The sequence below is a fragment of the Callorhinus ursinus genome, unplaced genomic scaffold (assembly GCF_003265705.2).
Source record: "Callorhinus ursinus isolate GAN/ISIS: 27379988/994484 unplaced genomic scaffold, GSC_fseal_2.0 scaffold21, whole genome shotgun sequence".
NCBI classification, from domain to species: domain Eukaryota; kingdom Metazoa; phylum Chordata; class Mammalia; order Carnivora; family Otariidae; genus Callorhinus; species Callorhinus ursinus.
Genome location: NW_027397083.1, coordinates 27018495 through 27034079, shown reverse-complemented (window position 1 = coordinate 27034079; position 15585 = coordinate 27018495). Strand labels below are relative to the sequence as shown.

Here is a 15585-nt window from a genome sequence, read left to right as displayed (position 1 = left end):
ATGGCCAGAAGATGGAAGTGAGATTCTGTATGAACACCTACACCATTTAAAAAAAATGGTGATAACTTCCTCCTGGCAGGAGGAATGGGGCTTGTGCTTGAGTCTGCAGGGACATTCTTTGCCAGGATGGGGCATCTTGGGGACTAAGGCTGGGGGAGCTCAGTCTACCTGAATTCTCTTGCCCTCTGACCTTTATAGGGTCATACCATTGTACCTGGAGAGGAATATAATGTGGTGAGAAGAACATGAATCCTGGAACTAAGTAGACCTGGATTTGAATCTTAGGAGTTACATGACTTTGGTCAAGGCACTTTATCAAGTTGAGCCTCTGTTTTTACCTTAAAATGTGAATTTAATAACTACCATTTAAGATTTTGGCAAAATAAGAGGTGGTACTAGATGTAAAACTTCTTACATAGTAGAAAGTAATGGGGTGTCGCCATTGAGAGAATCCACTTTAGTGTCTATCAGACTAGGGTTCAAGTCCTAGTTTTGCCACTTACAGCTGTATGATCTTCAAATTTTAAATTTCTTTTGTCTAATAAGCTAAAAAATGGATCCCTTAATATAAGTTTTAGGGAAATGGACAAAAAGTCTAATAAAAATTGCTTGGCTGATCTTGATCTAACTATATTAACTGGAATTATTCCTGAATTATTAATATTGCATGAAATTCAGGAAGTCTTGTAAAACTTCATAGTAACTCTTTTCATCATACTCAGTGGTGGGCTTTGGAGAATTATTCATGCTGATGGTGGGATAGGGTCTCCCTAGCACTTGAGCAAGGGCGTAAGTTTAAAAAAAAACTAGTTGTATAAATACAGGGTAGGAAAGATCACCTTCATGACATTTTGTATGAAATGGTTTGCAGTGTTAGATAATGGGAAGGTCCTTGCAAGCATTAGGATACACTCATGGTTGTGCATAGTCCTGACAATGTCTGTGTTCCTGGTTGCAACACAAGGGGAAATGATTCATTTTACTACAGCTAGAGCATGGTGACCAGCATGCGGAAGGATCTAGAAAGAGTAAGGCAGAGAATCCATGTCCAGGAGGGCCTTTGTGGTCTAGGTGGTGTAGAGGGGTAGAAAGAAGATGCTGGGGATGTTCGATCTGAAAAGGAGAACTCTGTAGTGAATGTCTGTGCTGTTTTCAGTTATTTGCCAGGAGAACAGACTTCTCTGGGAGCCACAGTAGTTCCCTGGCTGAGGACTTGGTTGAGGCCCAAAGCCAAGGGGAGAAGTGCTGCTTACAAGTCTGGCTGGTGATTTTTATCATTCATATAGTTGATCCCTCCCTAAAATCCACAGAAGACCTCTAAGCACTTGAGACCTGAAGAAAGCAGACTGGTCAGGTGCAGAGAGCTTACTAGACTCTCCTTTACATGATCACCTCCAGGGCCCCCCTCCTCCCTGGCAGCACACCAGGGCTTTTACTTGCTCATGGCATCAAACTGCTGCTTCCCTCACCGGAACCAGCTGTCCAGGAAGTAAAGCAACACCTGGGATACTCCCCTATAGTGCTGCTTAAACTTTAATGGGCACCTGAATCCTCTGGGGGTCATGCTAAAATGGAGATTCTGACTCATCTAGGTCTTGGTGCCCCCACAGTCTGAATTTCCACAGGTGGTGGTGGTGCTGGTGTGTGGACCATATTTTGAATAACAGGGCTCTACTGCAAATCCTGAGTCTCCCCTCCAGGCTCCAGCCAAGTGTCGTCAGGCCAAATGACCACCTCCAAGCTGCTTTGAGGACTGAGGCTCACACTTCTGTTAGCAGAGGGTTACTCTCTGGAAATACTGTCTTATTCCCCTCCCAGCACCCAGGAAACCATCTTACCCAGATGGAACTTAGCCATGCAGTGTCCTTGTTGTGTTTAGGACCTTTTCAGTAGTTACTTGATGTATATAAAACAAAACCCAAAACACCCCATTCTGACTTCATCTAAGTTTGGAATACAACACTTCTTGAATATGTGCACGATGCTGTCAGAAACTTTCCCCTAAGACACGAGTATCTATTTTGCCTAACAGGGCAGATTTCTTCTCTTGGAGCTATAGGTTTGAGACTACCCCGAGGTAATAACTTGCTACAGTAATCTTTACAAGGTATGCGTGTAATGAGCTCTTGCTCAATGAAGCCATAACCCCAGGAACAATGATTGAACCTGGTTAAATAGCTCTGCCTGCCCCCCCTCCACGTTTTAAATTCTATCAGGTGATCAATAGGAGCATTTCTAATTGTCTTTCACATCCTGTTTAAGGTCCTGTCCCTTCTCACAACAGTAGCTTATTGGTCAAAATGAAGTAATTGAGAGATTTCTCATGATCTTGGTGAGGTCTCTTACCCAAAATCATGCTGCTTTTTTAAATTCAGAAACTGTGTGGTCTTGGGTAAGGTACTTAAAATCCCTAATCACAAGTGAACTCTGTAAAACAGGGATAAAAATATCTAACTTGAAAAATTAGATGACATTTATGAAAGCAGTGAGTCCATTCCTAGCACATGACATGACCGCTTTCTTTGTCTTGCATTTGTTTCTGACTTTTTTGTATGAGGGCCACGTTTTATTTCCTTTTCTGCTAGTCTCAGAGCGTCTTGAGAGCAAGATCTGTATTTTAAATCCTTTTTTTAGCCCTTTACTATGTGTTCAGTAACAAAACGTTGACTAAATGAATGACCAGATAATCTCTAAGGTCTTCCTGACCTTTTAAATTCTCAGATTTTGATTCTTTCTATGTTCTAGCTGCTTAGAAGCAATTTGGAGAATTCCCTTAAAATGAATGTCTTCCATGTTAAGGGATTTTCTTTTTGCAGTCTTATAAAATATGTAGTATATTATTACTAATAAGTGTGTACCTGAGCCCGGGAGCTGGCTGCAATAGTATAAGTAACCTCCTTGGTTTATGACCTTGGGCCTGATTCTGTCTAGTGTGATGTACGTAGGTCAGAGTCTGATCTTCCCCAGCACTGCTCTTTTGGGAGGATTCCTGTGAAAGATAAGCAAGAAATATGCATTTGTTCTTTGTCACATGACTTGGGAGTCCTGCATAATAGAGGGTGAGTTTCATGATCTTTTCATTTCAGTGCTCATAGAAGATAACTTGTGTTTTAGATTAAATTACGGTCTGGTCAGTGGGGTTAGGCCAACTCAGCTGATTAGAAGAGAAACAGTAGGTCCTTTCAAATCTAGGGATGGAACCTGGTTTCTTACATAGGCAGGTCATTTTTGAGTTGTCTGTACGAATGAATTGCTGGGAGACAGTGCTAGTTGAGGCCATCCTTACTAGTTGGTCATTGTGCCTCTGAGATTGACAGCAAGCTGGTAGAAAACACATGGGCTGGCAAATTTAGACCTGAGTTTAAATTACGGCTCGGGTAGATTAATTCCAGAATCTGTTTTTTAACATTTAAAAAGAGATAGTATCAGCCTTCTAGGTTTGTAGGGGTGGTAAGTTAGATGAATGCTTAGTGAAATGCCTGGCAGTGAGAATAGGCCTGATTTAATGACACCGATGATGCATTTCAGAGGCTTAGACTAAATGGTCTGCCACTGAAAGTATCAGTCCTGGTGTGGGCCTGAGGAGTGTCCCAAACTTCTGCATTTTATGGCAAAAGTGCAAACTGCAGTGATGGTGCTGAGTTTTTCATGGATCTGGAAAATGCCCCAACAATCTGGGGGAAAGAAAAGACTCAATTGCATGTCTCATGACATGATAATTTGAAATACTGGTCCATATATGAGTAGCTTCAACCATTCCTCTCCTCCTTCTCTAAGAATTGTTGTCCACTTAAAGGTTTTTGTCCAGGGGGAATGTGTTTAGTAAAGCAATCTTACCTAAATTTATTTCAGTCCCTGATAATCCAACATCATTTCTGTTGTCCTTTAATTCTTGAAAAAGTAAATATGGCAGTAATAAAGATAAGCATCATTAAGTCCATTCTACATGAATAGGCTTTTTTAGACAATAGAGGGTTCTGAACTGTACTTCTAGGTATTGGAAGAGACCCTGCACCATGCTTTGGTAAGCTTGTGGCTCTCTTCACAGTGGATCAATCGGTACCCATTTCAGAAGCTCAAGGTGTCACGGTGAGGTTCTCCAACAGGTGAATTGGATTCCATGCAGTACAGTTGATTTTTGGTTAGGAGATCTTTGTGTCATGTGTAGCTAATTGCAGATTCTGAGAAAGGTGGTAGAGAAGTAGTGAGGATTGATGACTGGGAGGTCCAGAAGTAAAATCAAGTTTTTGTTCCTTTACATGCAGCTATTTTGAACTGGAGAGCAGTGGTCTGAGGGATGAGATCCGATACCACTATATGCATAATGGGAAACCCAGGACCGAGGCGCTTCCATACCGGCTGGCAGATGGACAGTGGCACAAGGTCGCATTGTCCCTTAGTGCCTCTCATCTCCTGCTCCACGTCGACTGCAACAGGTAGGTCTGTGCTTCTGTTCTTCTGCAATTCTGTCCTTGAAATCGAGTAGTGGGAAGGGGGAAAAATATCAACCCCCTCCAGGCCTTGCTGGGAAATAAAATCCAAGGGGCCCTAATTGTAATTTAACTTACCAAATGGGCCATTAGATGTGCTGAAATGACCAACCATAATATGCTAAGAAAACAGTTCATTAAGATGAAACAGTATCCTGTGATTAGGAACAAATGTACAAAAGGTTGATTACAGATTGGGGAATTTTAAGTGTACCTCTGTGGACTTCAGCACCAGCTGAAATTCCATGGAGCTGTGATCACAGTTAACTATGATATATTGTTGTTGAGTTCGTTTGACTTGAAAGCGAATGAGCCCATCTACCTTAGAATGAAGCTGAGAAGCCCGTGCCACTGAAGCAACTAATTATCTTTCACTTCATGAAGCACAGCTTTGCTTAAATATCTTTTCCAAATGGAGGCTTCTTAAAGATGCTGTGCTTTGAATCTTTGCGAATTGACCCCATCCATTCTCTGCAAAGGAATGAGCCTTTCAGTTTGCCAGTGGTTGGCAAGACCGTTTGTGAGACCTGGGGGGATTTCATCGGGCATCATGAATTAGGGTGGAAAGGAGATCTCATCCCGCATGTAGGACACTGGAGTCAGGTTTACTCTGAGCTGAAAAAAGACTCGTAGTCTCCATTGGATCATTTGTGGCTGGACAACTGGCTAATGGTGGTTGAAGGGAAGGTTTTGATCTCTCTAGAATCCACTGAAAATCCTTGTGGAGAGTGATCTCACAAAGTTTTTGGCATTGCTAGTAGTGCCTATCAATCTTTGGTTCTTGTTAATGGTACTGTCAAAGTTAAAATGACTGTTCAGACACAGGACTTGTTCCATTAGGCCCAGGATAAGGAACTGGCATGTTGGGGACAACCTCCTTTCTGGAACTGAACAGGGAGAAAAAAAAATCCAAGGTTAATCAGCTCCAGACTCCATTTCTGATGAGGAGGTACTCGAATGTGCTTGCAATTCCAGCTCTGCAGTTTCTTTTGGAAAAAGGGCCAGGAAGAGCAGAGAACAGAAATTAATGGCAGGCTTAAGGGAGCTTCTGCCATCTTGAAATGAGTCGTGGTCATTTTGATTTATTTAAGCTACTTTCTGGACTTGGGAAGAATTGTGACTTCAGCCACATTATAATAAGTGAGTCTGGACAAAGTTTCTATAGAACCACGGGCTCCTTTTCACCATACCGCCCTAACGTGGGCAGCCTGGAGAAAGCTGGCCCTCTGCTGCTATCTTCCTTTCCACTTTCAAGAGCTCATTGGCTCCTTCAGTTTTCCAGAACTTCAGTCCAGGTAGCATTCTTCTTGTTGCCCTGCTCGCCATCCGTATGCTCCCACAATGGGAGAGCAGAAAGGCCCTGCATGTCCTATGCCACAGGTCAGAAAGGGGCCTTAAAGCTCTAGTTCAGTAATTCCCCCCTGAAAAGTCTGGGGGATACTGCTGGTTTCTTGCTATGCAGTTTTTTTGTTTCCTCCTTCCAAAAGTTTTATCTTTTTTTCTAATCTCTCTGGAGAAGGAAAAAGTGGAAAGGCTATGTCTTTGCTAATCTAACGTTTCACACTTCCACAGATTCTCTGGTTCCTATGAAATACTCTTTTACTGACCACCTCAACCACTTGTCTGCTCTGAATTTGGGCAAGTTAATTTCTTTGTATCTCTATTTTTAAATTTGTAAACTAGGATAATACTTATAGATGGGAGTGCTGAATGAGATAATCCATATAAGGTCCTCTGGGTGGTGCTTAGTTTTTGATGCTCAGTACAATGTTCATTTTTGATTCTGCACACTTAGGGTACCTCTTTGTCTCCAAACTTTCATACCCTGTATGTGCTTCTTGGCTACCTTGGCCTTTCTACCAGGAAAGTGGAGAGAGGACAGGAGAGCTGGAGTCCACAGTATTTTATAAGGTCAGCCCCATTTATAGAGAATGGACTGGGGGGGATTCTGAATATCTCTTCATTTTTCTTGAAATTTATCATATTTTAGTTCATGACTTAACATGTTCTTTATATAAGATATTGGAAGGAGAATGTAAAGTTGTTGCCAGTTAATGATTCATGGGCCCAAACACAGATGAGGTTTTTAGATAGGTCAGGGCAAAGAAAGGCCCAGGACAACTGGGCCACAGGAGAGGTAAAATTGATTTTTGGTGTAATTCCCAGATAAGATGACACCTAAGAATTACTGGGGGATTTTTAAAAAAGACTGGGTGACCAGGCCCCGTCTCTGATCTGCTGGATCAGATTTCCTGAGGGTGGAAACTTCTGAGAAACTGTATTTTTAACAAGCTCTCCATGTAGTTCTTAGGCAGGCGGTCTAGCCTTGGTACATGGAATAGTATTTCAAAACTGTGATTTAGGTGGAAGGGGGAGGAAGCTGAGGAAGAGACTAGGCTGCAATGAAAAGTGAGGGACCCTGGAAAACCAAGTACTTGCATCAGAGCCCCAGGAAGAAGAAGAAAAGATTAAGGAAAGAGCAGGTAGTGTCTAGTGAATAACATGGGCTTACCTTCTTTACAAGTTTCTTCCCAGCAGCCCTAGCTGATTCTCGGGTGGTGGAGGCTCTGGTCCATTTATCAAGAGGCTGGTCTACTTATATAGGCCACTCTCCCAGAGAGTGAATGTCACAAAGGCTACTTTTTACTCTTAAAGCTATGCATTTAATACTCCTGAGGTTCTTTTTGATGGCTTTTCCCCTTAGAGGTATATTTTTTTCTCAACCTGTCATCCACTAGAGTTCTGCTGGCTAGGTGACAAATGGTGATGTGATAATATTTGAATGTTGACTTGTGCTAGGCACAGTGCTAAGCATTTTAAGATAGATTAATTCATCCCATACTCATGTTTACTTTCTTGCCTTAAAATGATGGAGCTGAGATTACATTATATGTCTGCAGTCTTCTAGTAAGTTGCTGTACTAGGATTTGGACCCAAGTCTGATTCATGAGCATTCTAAGTGCTAGGCTGTTCAGCCCAACAGTGGGGGACCGTGGCACTGGACTTGGGAGCTGAGGGAAAGCCAGAGCCTGATTCAGTGTGAGCAGTTTGCTCCTTTCTAGTATTTTCCTCCCACACGTCTTAGGTTGCTGATCCTTGGAGTTGTTTGGTAAGATATGGAATCTTACTAATGAAACTCATTTCATTAGCATGGGGGAAAGACCTACATTTGGGCATCTACCAGAGGCCAGGTAACATGCTGGCCATAATATTCCTTAGGATAGTCATGTGGGGACAGTTTTATTAGACCTATTTTACAGATTTGGAATTAGAAAGGCTCAAAGATCAATAACTCAGTCATCTGTAATAAGCATACAGCCAAAACTTTGAACCAAGATCTAACTCCCAAGCTTTGGTCTTTCTATCCCTGCACATCACCTCTGTAAAGTGTTCATGACCTGTACTTTCCGGGACATAGTCGCGAACACATGAGGGAGTCTTCCCAGGGGAGAAATACAGAAGTTTCCAGAACCATAAAAACATTTGCAATAGGAAGGTTTCCTGGGCAATTCCATTGCTCTGAGGAACTGGTATGTGGTGATTTTTTCCACCTTTTTAAGATGAGAATTGAGAGACTGTGTTTTCAGACCTAATTACACTAGTGGTCATAAGAAAAATGACTGCTATTTTAGTTGGTCGTCTTACACTTTCTGCTGGCTGTGGAGATTAACACTTTTCTTCCTGCTCTAGCTGTTTAGCTGGGCCTAGTCTTAGAAGCTCCCAAAGTATGGGTAGCAGATTACCTCAAGCTAGAAACAGAAAAGGAACCATTCACTTGGGCGGCTAGCCTGATTATCTCCAGTGCCTTGGGTTTTTCTCCAGCTGCCTTTATATTAATAGTTGCCAACAAAGACAAGAATGAGGCCTGCACTAACCTTCCTCAGATTCTCTCCTTCCATCCTCTGTTCACCTTGTGGCCTCTTCCCATTATTCAAGAGCCCAGAATCCAGTGGGGGGATTTGGTGCATAAGTGTTCTGTTTACCTCAGAAGATTTTCTTTCCTCCCCTTTGGTAACTTTTACCTTTCCATCAACTCCTCAAATTAATACATTGGACACACTCTGCCAGGCTGTGGAGGATGCAGAGAAATAAGTCCTTGCCATCAGGAAGTTCATGGCTTATTCACTCAGTCACTTTGAATTCTGAAACAAGCATGTCCCCCTATAGTGATTGGCCCTGGTCCCCAGGTATCAGAGAAAGCATGGACTTGAACTGAAGCCCTATTAGTAGGCTGATATGACAACTTGTGATAACAGCTGAGCAGTGGAAAGAACTGAAAATGGTCACTCCCAGCATCTTGGTCTGGAAGTGACTGGAGCTTAGCTTGTCAATAGCTAAGGGACAGACTGAGAAGTGTTTATCATTCAAATGGCACATTCATCTACCCTTTGGCCAGCACTTTGTGCAATATGCAGGTATGCTTACTCTAAGCCAACCTCTTGTTCCTTCACTGCTGGGGGGAAAAAAAATCTCAACACAGTCATAGTGTAACAGAACTCTGAACCCTGACCTCCTTTGTTCAGACTTGTATGAGTGTGCACACACATGTGCAGCTTGATTGTCCACTCTGACAGGAAGTTAATCGTTACAGTCTAGACAACAAACACTTACATTTTACTTTTAACACATGCTGTTTGTTTACTGCAGAGCACATTGAATTTTTGCATACAACTGATCTTGTGCATGCAGAATTAGAAAAAAACTTGCTATAAATCACTGAACAAGTCAGTAATTCACCATTTTTGTCTAATATTTCAGAGTAACTTCAGGGTATGAGCATCTGTTTCTCTAGTTTTTTTTTTTTTTAATGAAATATGTTGATAAGGCCTTTTCTTCGCAGGGAGCTCCTAAAGTATTTACAAACATCTTATTAAACCTAAATTCCTTAAGGTGGTTAAGCCACATGTATAACACTACGTTGATTTTTATAAACATTTCTGCTACAGTCAGGAGGGGGAAATGAAGAGATGACTATCAAAGGCCACAGCTTTCAAGAGATCTTGGCCAAGACTCAGTCTCCTGGTTTCTTGCCTGGATAGATGATTCACTTCACAAACAGGAACACATGCACACAACTTACTGAAATTAAGATAAAATTGAGAAGCCAGCATAAGCCTTATGTCCTACTAAGCCAGCAGCTCTGGATCCTCTGTCCAGGGAGAGAGGACAAGTGAGCTAGAGAGATAGGATATACCTGTGTGTAAATTTAAGTAACCGTATAAGGCACCAGTACAAAGAGATATTGTAAGTCTGTATGTGACGGATTGCTGGATTCCTGGTGGAGACATTCAAGTTTGGTAGATCGCAGGAGGGAGAGATGGAGATATGGAAGAGCCTCTCAGTCTCTTACCATCCCAGGTGAAAATGCATTACAATTTCTGCAGCTTTACGGTTTTGTACCTGTGTGATTTGATTCTGTACCAGTCACATGGGAATTCAGCATGCAGTGCGGTTTGTCTTATAAGCATTACATAGCCAGTCATGGTGCCGGTAAGAGAGGAGTGTGTGTGCGTGAGTGGTATCAAGTTGAGGGAAAGCTTGCAGGAAGGGCCAGAGAAGGAAGTATGAGAGGCGGGGAGGGCAGGAAAGGGAAGGAAGAGTTGTTCTCTGTGGCTTAATCTAGACTGACATGAATGCTGAATCTTTGTCTTGGTTTTATCATTTATAAAATGTCATTTACATACATTACGCAGGAGTGTGAAATCAGGCCATTTGTGTCTTACATTCCTTGAAGAGTCTTAGTTTGTTCATTCACTCATTTGCTGGGGACCATGCTTGCATCTGTACAATGGATATAGTAGTGACTCTTCTGATAACAGTGTTGTAGGAATGTAGCAAGAGAGGGTGCCAAATCTTGATGATTTCAAGCTGCTTTATACAGCTTCATGAAGTACTATAGACTTATACTATCAGAAAGAAAAGATGTTAAAATATATTGGAAAAGAGTTCAGTGTAGTCAGATTTTCACCTGTATGCAGACAGTAGCTCATGTCCCATGGCTGAGGACCTAATGTGTAACGTGGATCTATGGTGCAAGGTAGGGTTTGAGGACAATCTGGTCCTTGAAATTACTCTGATGGCTAAATCTTAGATACTCTTCTCCAATAACTTTGGTTCCATGGTTGATAACACAACAGAAAGGTACATGGTGTTTATATCAGTGGAGTCCTTTTAAAAAATATGTCATTGCAGCATCTCTTTAAAAATGGGTAAATGTGAATAGGGAAGAAAAAGAAAACCTCTCCATTGTGATAAGGTCTTTTGTTGATCCTAGCAGGGCCTTGAGAATGCAGTTTGGTGTCTTTCAAAGCCTTTTTATTTGTGTGAGAGAGGAGGTGCAGAAATTTACTTCTTCCTCCCCGTCTCAGAAGCCAAAATTATCGCAGCTTTTATGAGGAGATAAAAAACTAGGTGAAGTTTTACTGAGTGCAGAAACTCACTTGTTACAATTTCCTAAACAAAATAGTTTTTGTTTTCCTACTTGGAAAATCTGGCTTTTCTAAATAGAATGTTCTGGACTGCACACTGGAGCTGAAAGATTGTTAAATTCATATGACCTTGAAGCTACTGTCTCTGGGCCTTAGCTCTTTAAGTACAGTAAGGGGCTGTAGGACCAGGTGATTCTTAGGTTTCCTTCTATCTCGTACCTTCTGGGCTGTCTCTGATTTACTTAGGGCATGCTTTTCTTTTTCAATCGTCAGGACCCTGGAGAGCAACCTGGCCTTGCTGTCTTCACAGGGCTCCTTATGTAGTACAGACCAGCAGAGGGTTTGCAATGACTTGAATTGATATATGGGTTGACATTACAGCATACTGCTGGTGAGCAGAGACTACTTGCCCTAACTGCCCAATCTTTTTTTTTTTTTTTCTTCACTTATCTCTCCTTTTGCTGGAGTAGGTGCTGCATATGCGTTATTAGATGCTAAAGGATGTTTGCTTCTTGTTCTCTCCCATCTTGTGCTCTTTATTTCTTTGAGTGTTCTGCCCCAGACATGTGACTACAGACAGCCTTTTGGGGATGCTGGCTGACCTGGCGATGAAGGCTGCGGTAGATGGATGACCTACAAGATAGAGCAGTGCACTGTAGTCAGTAGATGTATAGTTGTGCTGTTGAGGAACATTTCTTTTGAACCCTGAAGGAAGAAAAAAACCTTTGCTGCCAAGCTATAGAGAAATAATGGGGGAGACTGGATCTAAAGAACCAGGTGGCCAACGTTGTAGATTCTTTGGCCAAGTGGAGAGTAGCTACTTAATTGTTAGGCAGCCTAGACATTAGAGTATTGAATATCTCATTCTGACTGAGCCATTCTCATTTCTACCCATGCTGTGTACCCTGTGGCTTACTCATTCCAACCTCATTAGGTAAGTTCCATGTTTAACTTTGCACTGTCTTCTAATGACATCAGTAGCAGACCTGTTTATAATTTTCTTTCAAGAACCTTCATCTTTTCCTCTTATTCCCTAGAGGGCGTAATGAATTGCACTCCGGTGTTCTAGGTTTGTAAATGGAAAAGATAGAATCTATCCTTTATTTGGTGACGTGTTGGCTTCCTGAGGCCATGAGTAGATGGACAAGAAGGCACTTTATTGCATATGTGGGACCAAAGATGTATTAGAATAGAGAGGAAAACAGGACTGCATTTCCAACTCTAGTGATTACATCTACATGCCTTCAGACACATCCTGAGTTATCACTGTATTGCATGGACAGGGGTCTACACTGGGTAAATGGGAGGGGAAATAGGCTGCAAGAGAAATAAATGTGTTCTTGTAGGAAACATACCGATGCTTGCATCTTTATTGTTACAATTTTATTGTCTCTTTGATATGCACAGTTATTTTTTAAAAAGGAAAGCAAGGAGAGAAAAGTCAAAGCAGGACAATACATGTGATGGAAGGAATCTTGTCTTTCTAAAGAATACATTTATATATTGTCTCTGTTCCTCTTATTCACTTGTTGGAATTGAGCATTGGGGAATAGAAAATGCATGAGCCATGAGGACTTTTTAATTGGGACAAAAAAATCCAAATACTGCATTAGTTTTTTAGTTAGATCTGGGGTATTAATGTGGTCGTTGAATGGATTTCCTACTCTGTTGCAAAGAAATACCTCTTTCTGGAAACTCAAAAAGTAGCCAGAGTGGTTGGATAAGAGACAGATATATAGTTGTACCTATTTGGTTGCCTTTTTTGGGGGGGGGGGGGGGGTATGGCAAGGGTGGCAGTGTGGTGTGAGGATGAGGAAGCTTGGAAGGAAAATGTTTCTGCACATTCTTTTCCTTACTCTACCCCTAAATTCAGTTGACTTTTGTCCCTCAGCTTGTCCTTAATTTCTTATGTTTCTCCCAGCAGGAGTTCCAGAGCCACTAAGCCAGTTGGTTGGTTAATATGTCTGGGCCCTCACTGGAGGGTTTTCCCTGGGCAGTTAGAGTGAAAATAATTCCCCTTCTCTTTAAAAGTCCTCTGTGATGCTGTTGTCTGTAATTCTTCCTCAGGAACGTCAGGCTACGTCTCTACTCATTAGAGTCTATTAGTTGGAGGGTATCACTTTCCTGATAGCAAACTTCACACACAGGAACTTACATGCTTGGATTCTAGGCCATCAGCTGGCTGCTTTGAGACACTTAGCATGCCTCTATTAACTAGAATGGAATTTTATCTCCACTGGAGGTAAACGGCTCCAGGCTGTGACATCCTGGTACATTCTCACCATAGCACTTGACTCACTCTCATTCACTCCCTGCACTTCTGCTAATACCTGCTCTCCAGGTCTGATGCTATCTTTGAAGCACAGGCAAGGAAACAGCTGGGGAATGTATGATTCCTATTTCTTGAATTCTTTTGACATTTTAGCCTCAGAGGCCCAGCACCATGCTGGGGGAAGCTCAGACTTCTTGCTTAGTCATTAGGGAGTTGAGATTAGTGTTTTGCATTTCTTTAGAGATGATTCCTCTAATCACTTGATCTTCACTGTAGCTCTCTGAAGTAAATGTTATTGCAGTCTTCTAGATGGGGACTTGGGAGGTGCTGAGAGAAGGGACTCACCCCAGAGAGTCTTTGCCGCCTGGAACCAGTGTTTAGAGGTCTGTCCTTATTTCTTCAAGGAGCTTATCCTTCACCAATCATTCCATTTTTTTCCCTCTTTATTTTTTTAACACCCTCATGTGACAAGAGAACACTTGTAACTTCTCATGGAAAAAGTACAATGTATTCCATTTATAAACTGAAGAAAACAGGCCAAGTTATATGTGCTACTTTCGAAAACGGGGGATGCTAATCACTTCATGGGACCATTTCCCTGTGGCACTAAAATCTCCCTTGTTGTACATTCCAACCACTCTTGGTCTTCAGACCTCCGAGGGCTTCTGTGGTATTGTTTTTAGACTCCTCTTCCTTCCTGGAATCTGAATGTTGATAGGCAGGTTCATGGTCTCAGTACCACAGAGAGCATATCGTGTCAGGCCTTCGAATGGCCCATCATCCTCGTGTAATTTGTATGGCTTGCATGTACCTCTGTGCTGGTGTGTAATGGCCAAGGACTTAATCTTAAATCATGACTGACTGCAAATGAGCCATTTGGCCATTTCTTCAAACGTGAGAGAGATGAATTACAGTAGTCTCCAGTGTTACATGGGTGGTTTTATTCTGTTTCGATATAAATTCTGATACTCATGATTTCAGGGTGATAAACTCTGTGTTCTTTAAGGTGACTTTGCAATCACAATGTCTCATTAAACTATTGGCAGTGAAATAAAGAGCTGGGGCTGGGGGAACCCCCACTTAGGAGGACGTCGGTCATTATTGTTACTTTTATTGGCATCTAATTAGATTCATACTAGAGCCTGCAGGAGCTAATAAGAGCGAGCACAGGAAATAGACGAGCACCTTGAATTCAGAGTAACTTTCACTGGTAGCGATTTTTCATAGACATTAGGGTGACACATAAGGACTTCACTTTGCAAACCTGATTACCATCTTCGCTTCCCACCGCAACATGTAGGTAAGTGCATTTAATGGCCTCCTGTAAGTTTAGGATTAAAGTCATAATCCTTCATATAGCTTTGAGACATTTTGCCTAGTCCGGTCCAAGTTTACTTCTTCAGTTTCCTCTTGCACTGCTTTTCCTGCTTCTCTGACCTCCAGTTCTGTTAGTGCCTTAAGAGAACCATCTTCGTGGATGCCACAGGACCTCCATACATGCCATTTCTGGAATATCAAGCTAAATCCTACTTACCCTTAATCTTCAGAACAAAGATTTTATACTTGTGTTTTATACTTGGACTGTAAAATAGTGCTCCTTTTCCTGCAGAGGAGTCCTTGATCATTTCATTGATGTCTGCTTTTCCCACAGGCTGTAAACACCCTGAGAGCTCACCACTATATCCCCAATGTATATGATAAAGCTGTTGTTGTAGTAAGTAGTCAACAGATACTTGTAAATACCTGAATGAATGAATAAATGGATGAGTTCTGGTTTAGGGGGTCTGTATTTGTGGCTTCTGACCCATGATCTTAGCTTTCTAGATGGTTCCAGAAAAAGGTCTCCTTGTTCTTCGCCTCTGTCCCCTCCCTGGAGAGAATGGGCATCATTTCTACCCATTCTACTTGTCCAGGGTTATAGGGAGGATCCAGTGAGAACCAGCATGGAATGTGTGTTGTAAATTTCAATGTGCTTTGTAAACATTAGGCACAAGGAATGGTGAAGAGGAAATAATCCTAGTATTTCTACTTCGAACTTCTGAGGATTATCCTTTCCTTGAGGAAGGCAGTTAATCTATAAAAGGCTTTTGGTGATTTCCTGGTCTGATTCACAGCACAAGGTGAACCATGCCTCACTCTCAACTCGAATTTACATGCGTCCTGTGTCCGCAGGAGCTCTGGCAGGCATGAATTGAGTGTAGGTGATTTACACATTGGGTATGAACATAAACCCATCACAGGTAGGATTAAGGGCCAATGTGCCCCCTCTGCTGGAGAGCAAACATAATTGGGTGGTACATGTGTTGGTCCTGTAAGGTGGCTATATCACCAGTTTAAAATTCTGAGGGTCTGCTTCTTGAAACTGCATTAGATGCTCACAGTAAGGTCTTCCTAT

At 42.0% G+C, this 15585-nt stretch overlaps 1 protein-coding gene across 4 annotated transcripts in view; it reads left to right on the top strand.

Moving 5' to 3' along the window:
* The window catches only part of NELL1 (neural EGFL like 1), an 857163-nt gene that overhangs the window by 114961 nt on the left and 726617 nt on the right, over nucleotides 1-15585 (top strand). For all 4 annotated transcript variants that reach the window (XM_073904919.1, XM_073904917.1, XM_073904918.1 and 1 more), the window contains exon 4: nucleotides 4266-4436. In XM_073904919.1, coding sequence (XP_073761020.1) covers nucleotides 4266-4436 — 171 coding nt within the window. The remainder of the gene's footprint in view (nucleotides 1-4265; nucleotides 4437-15585) is intronic.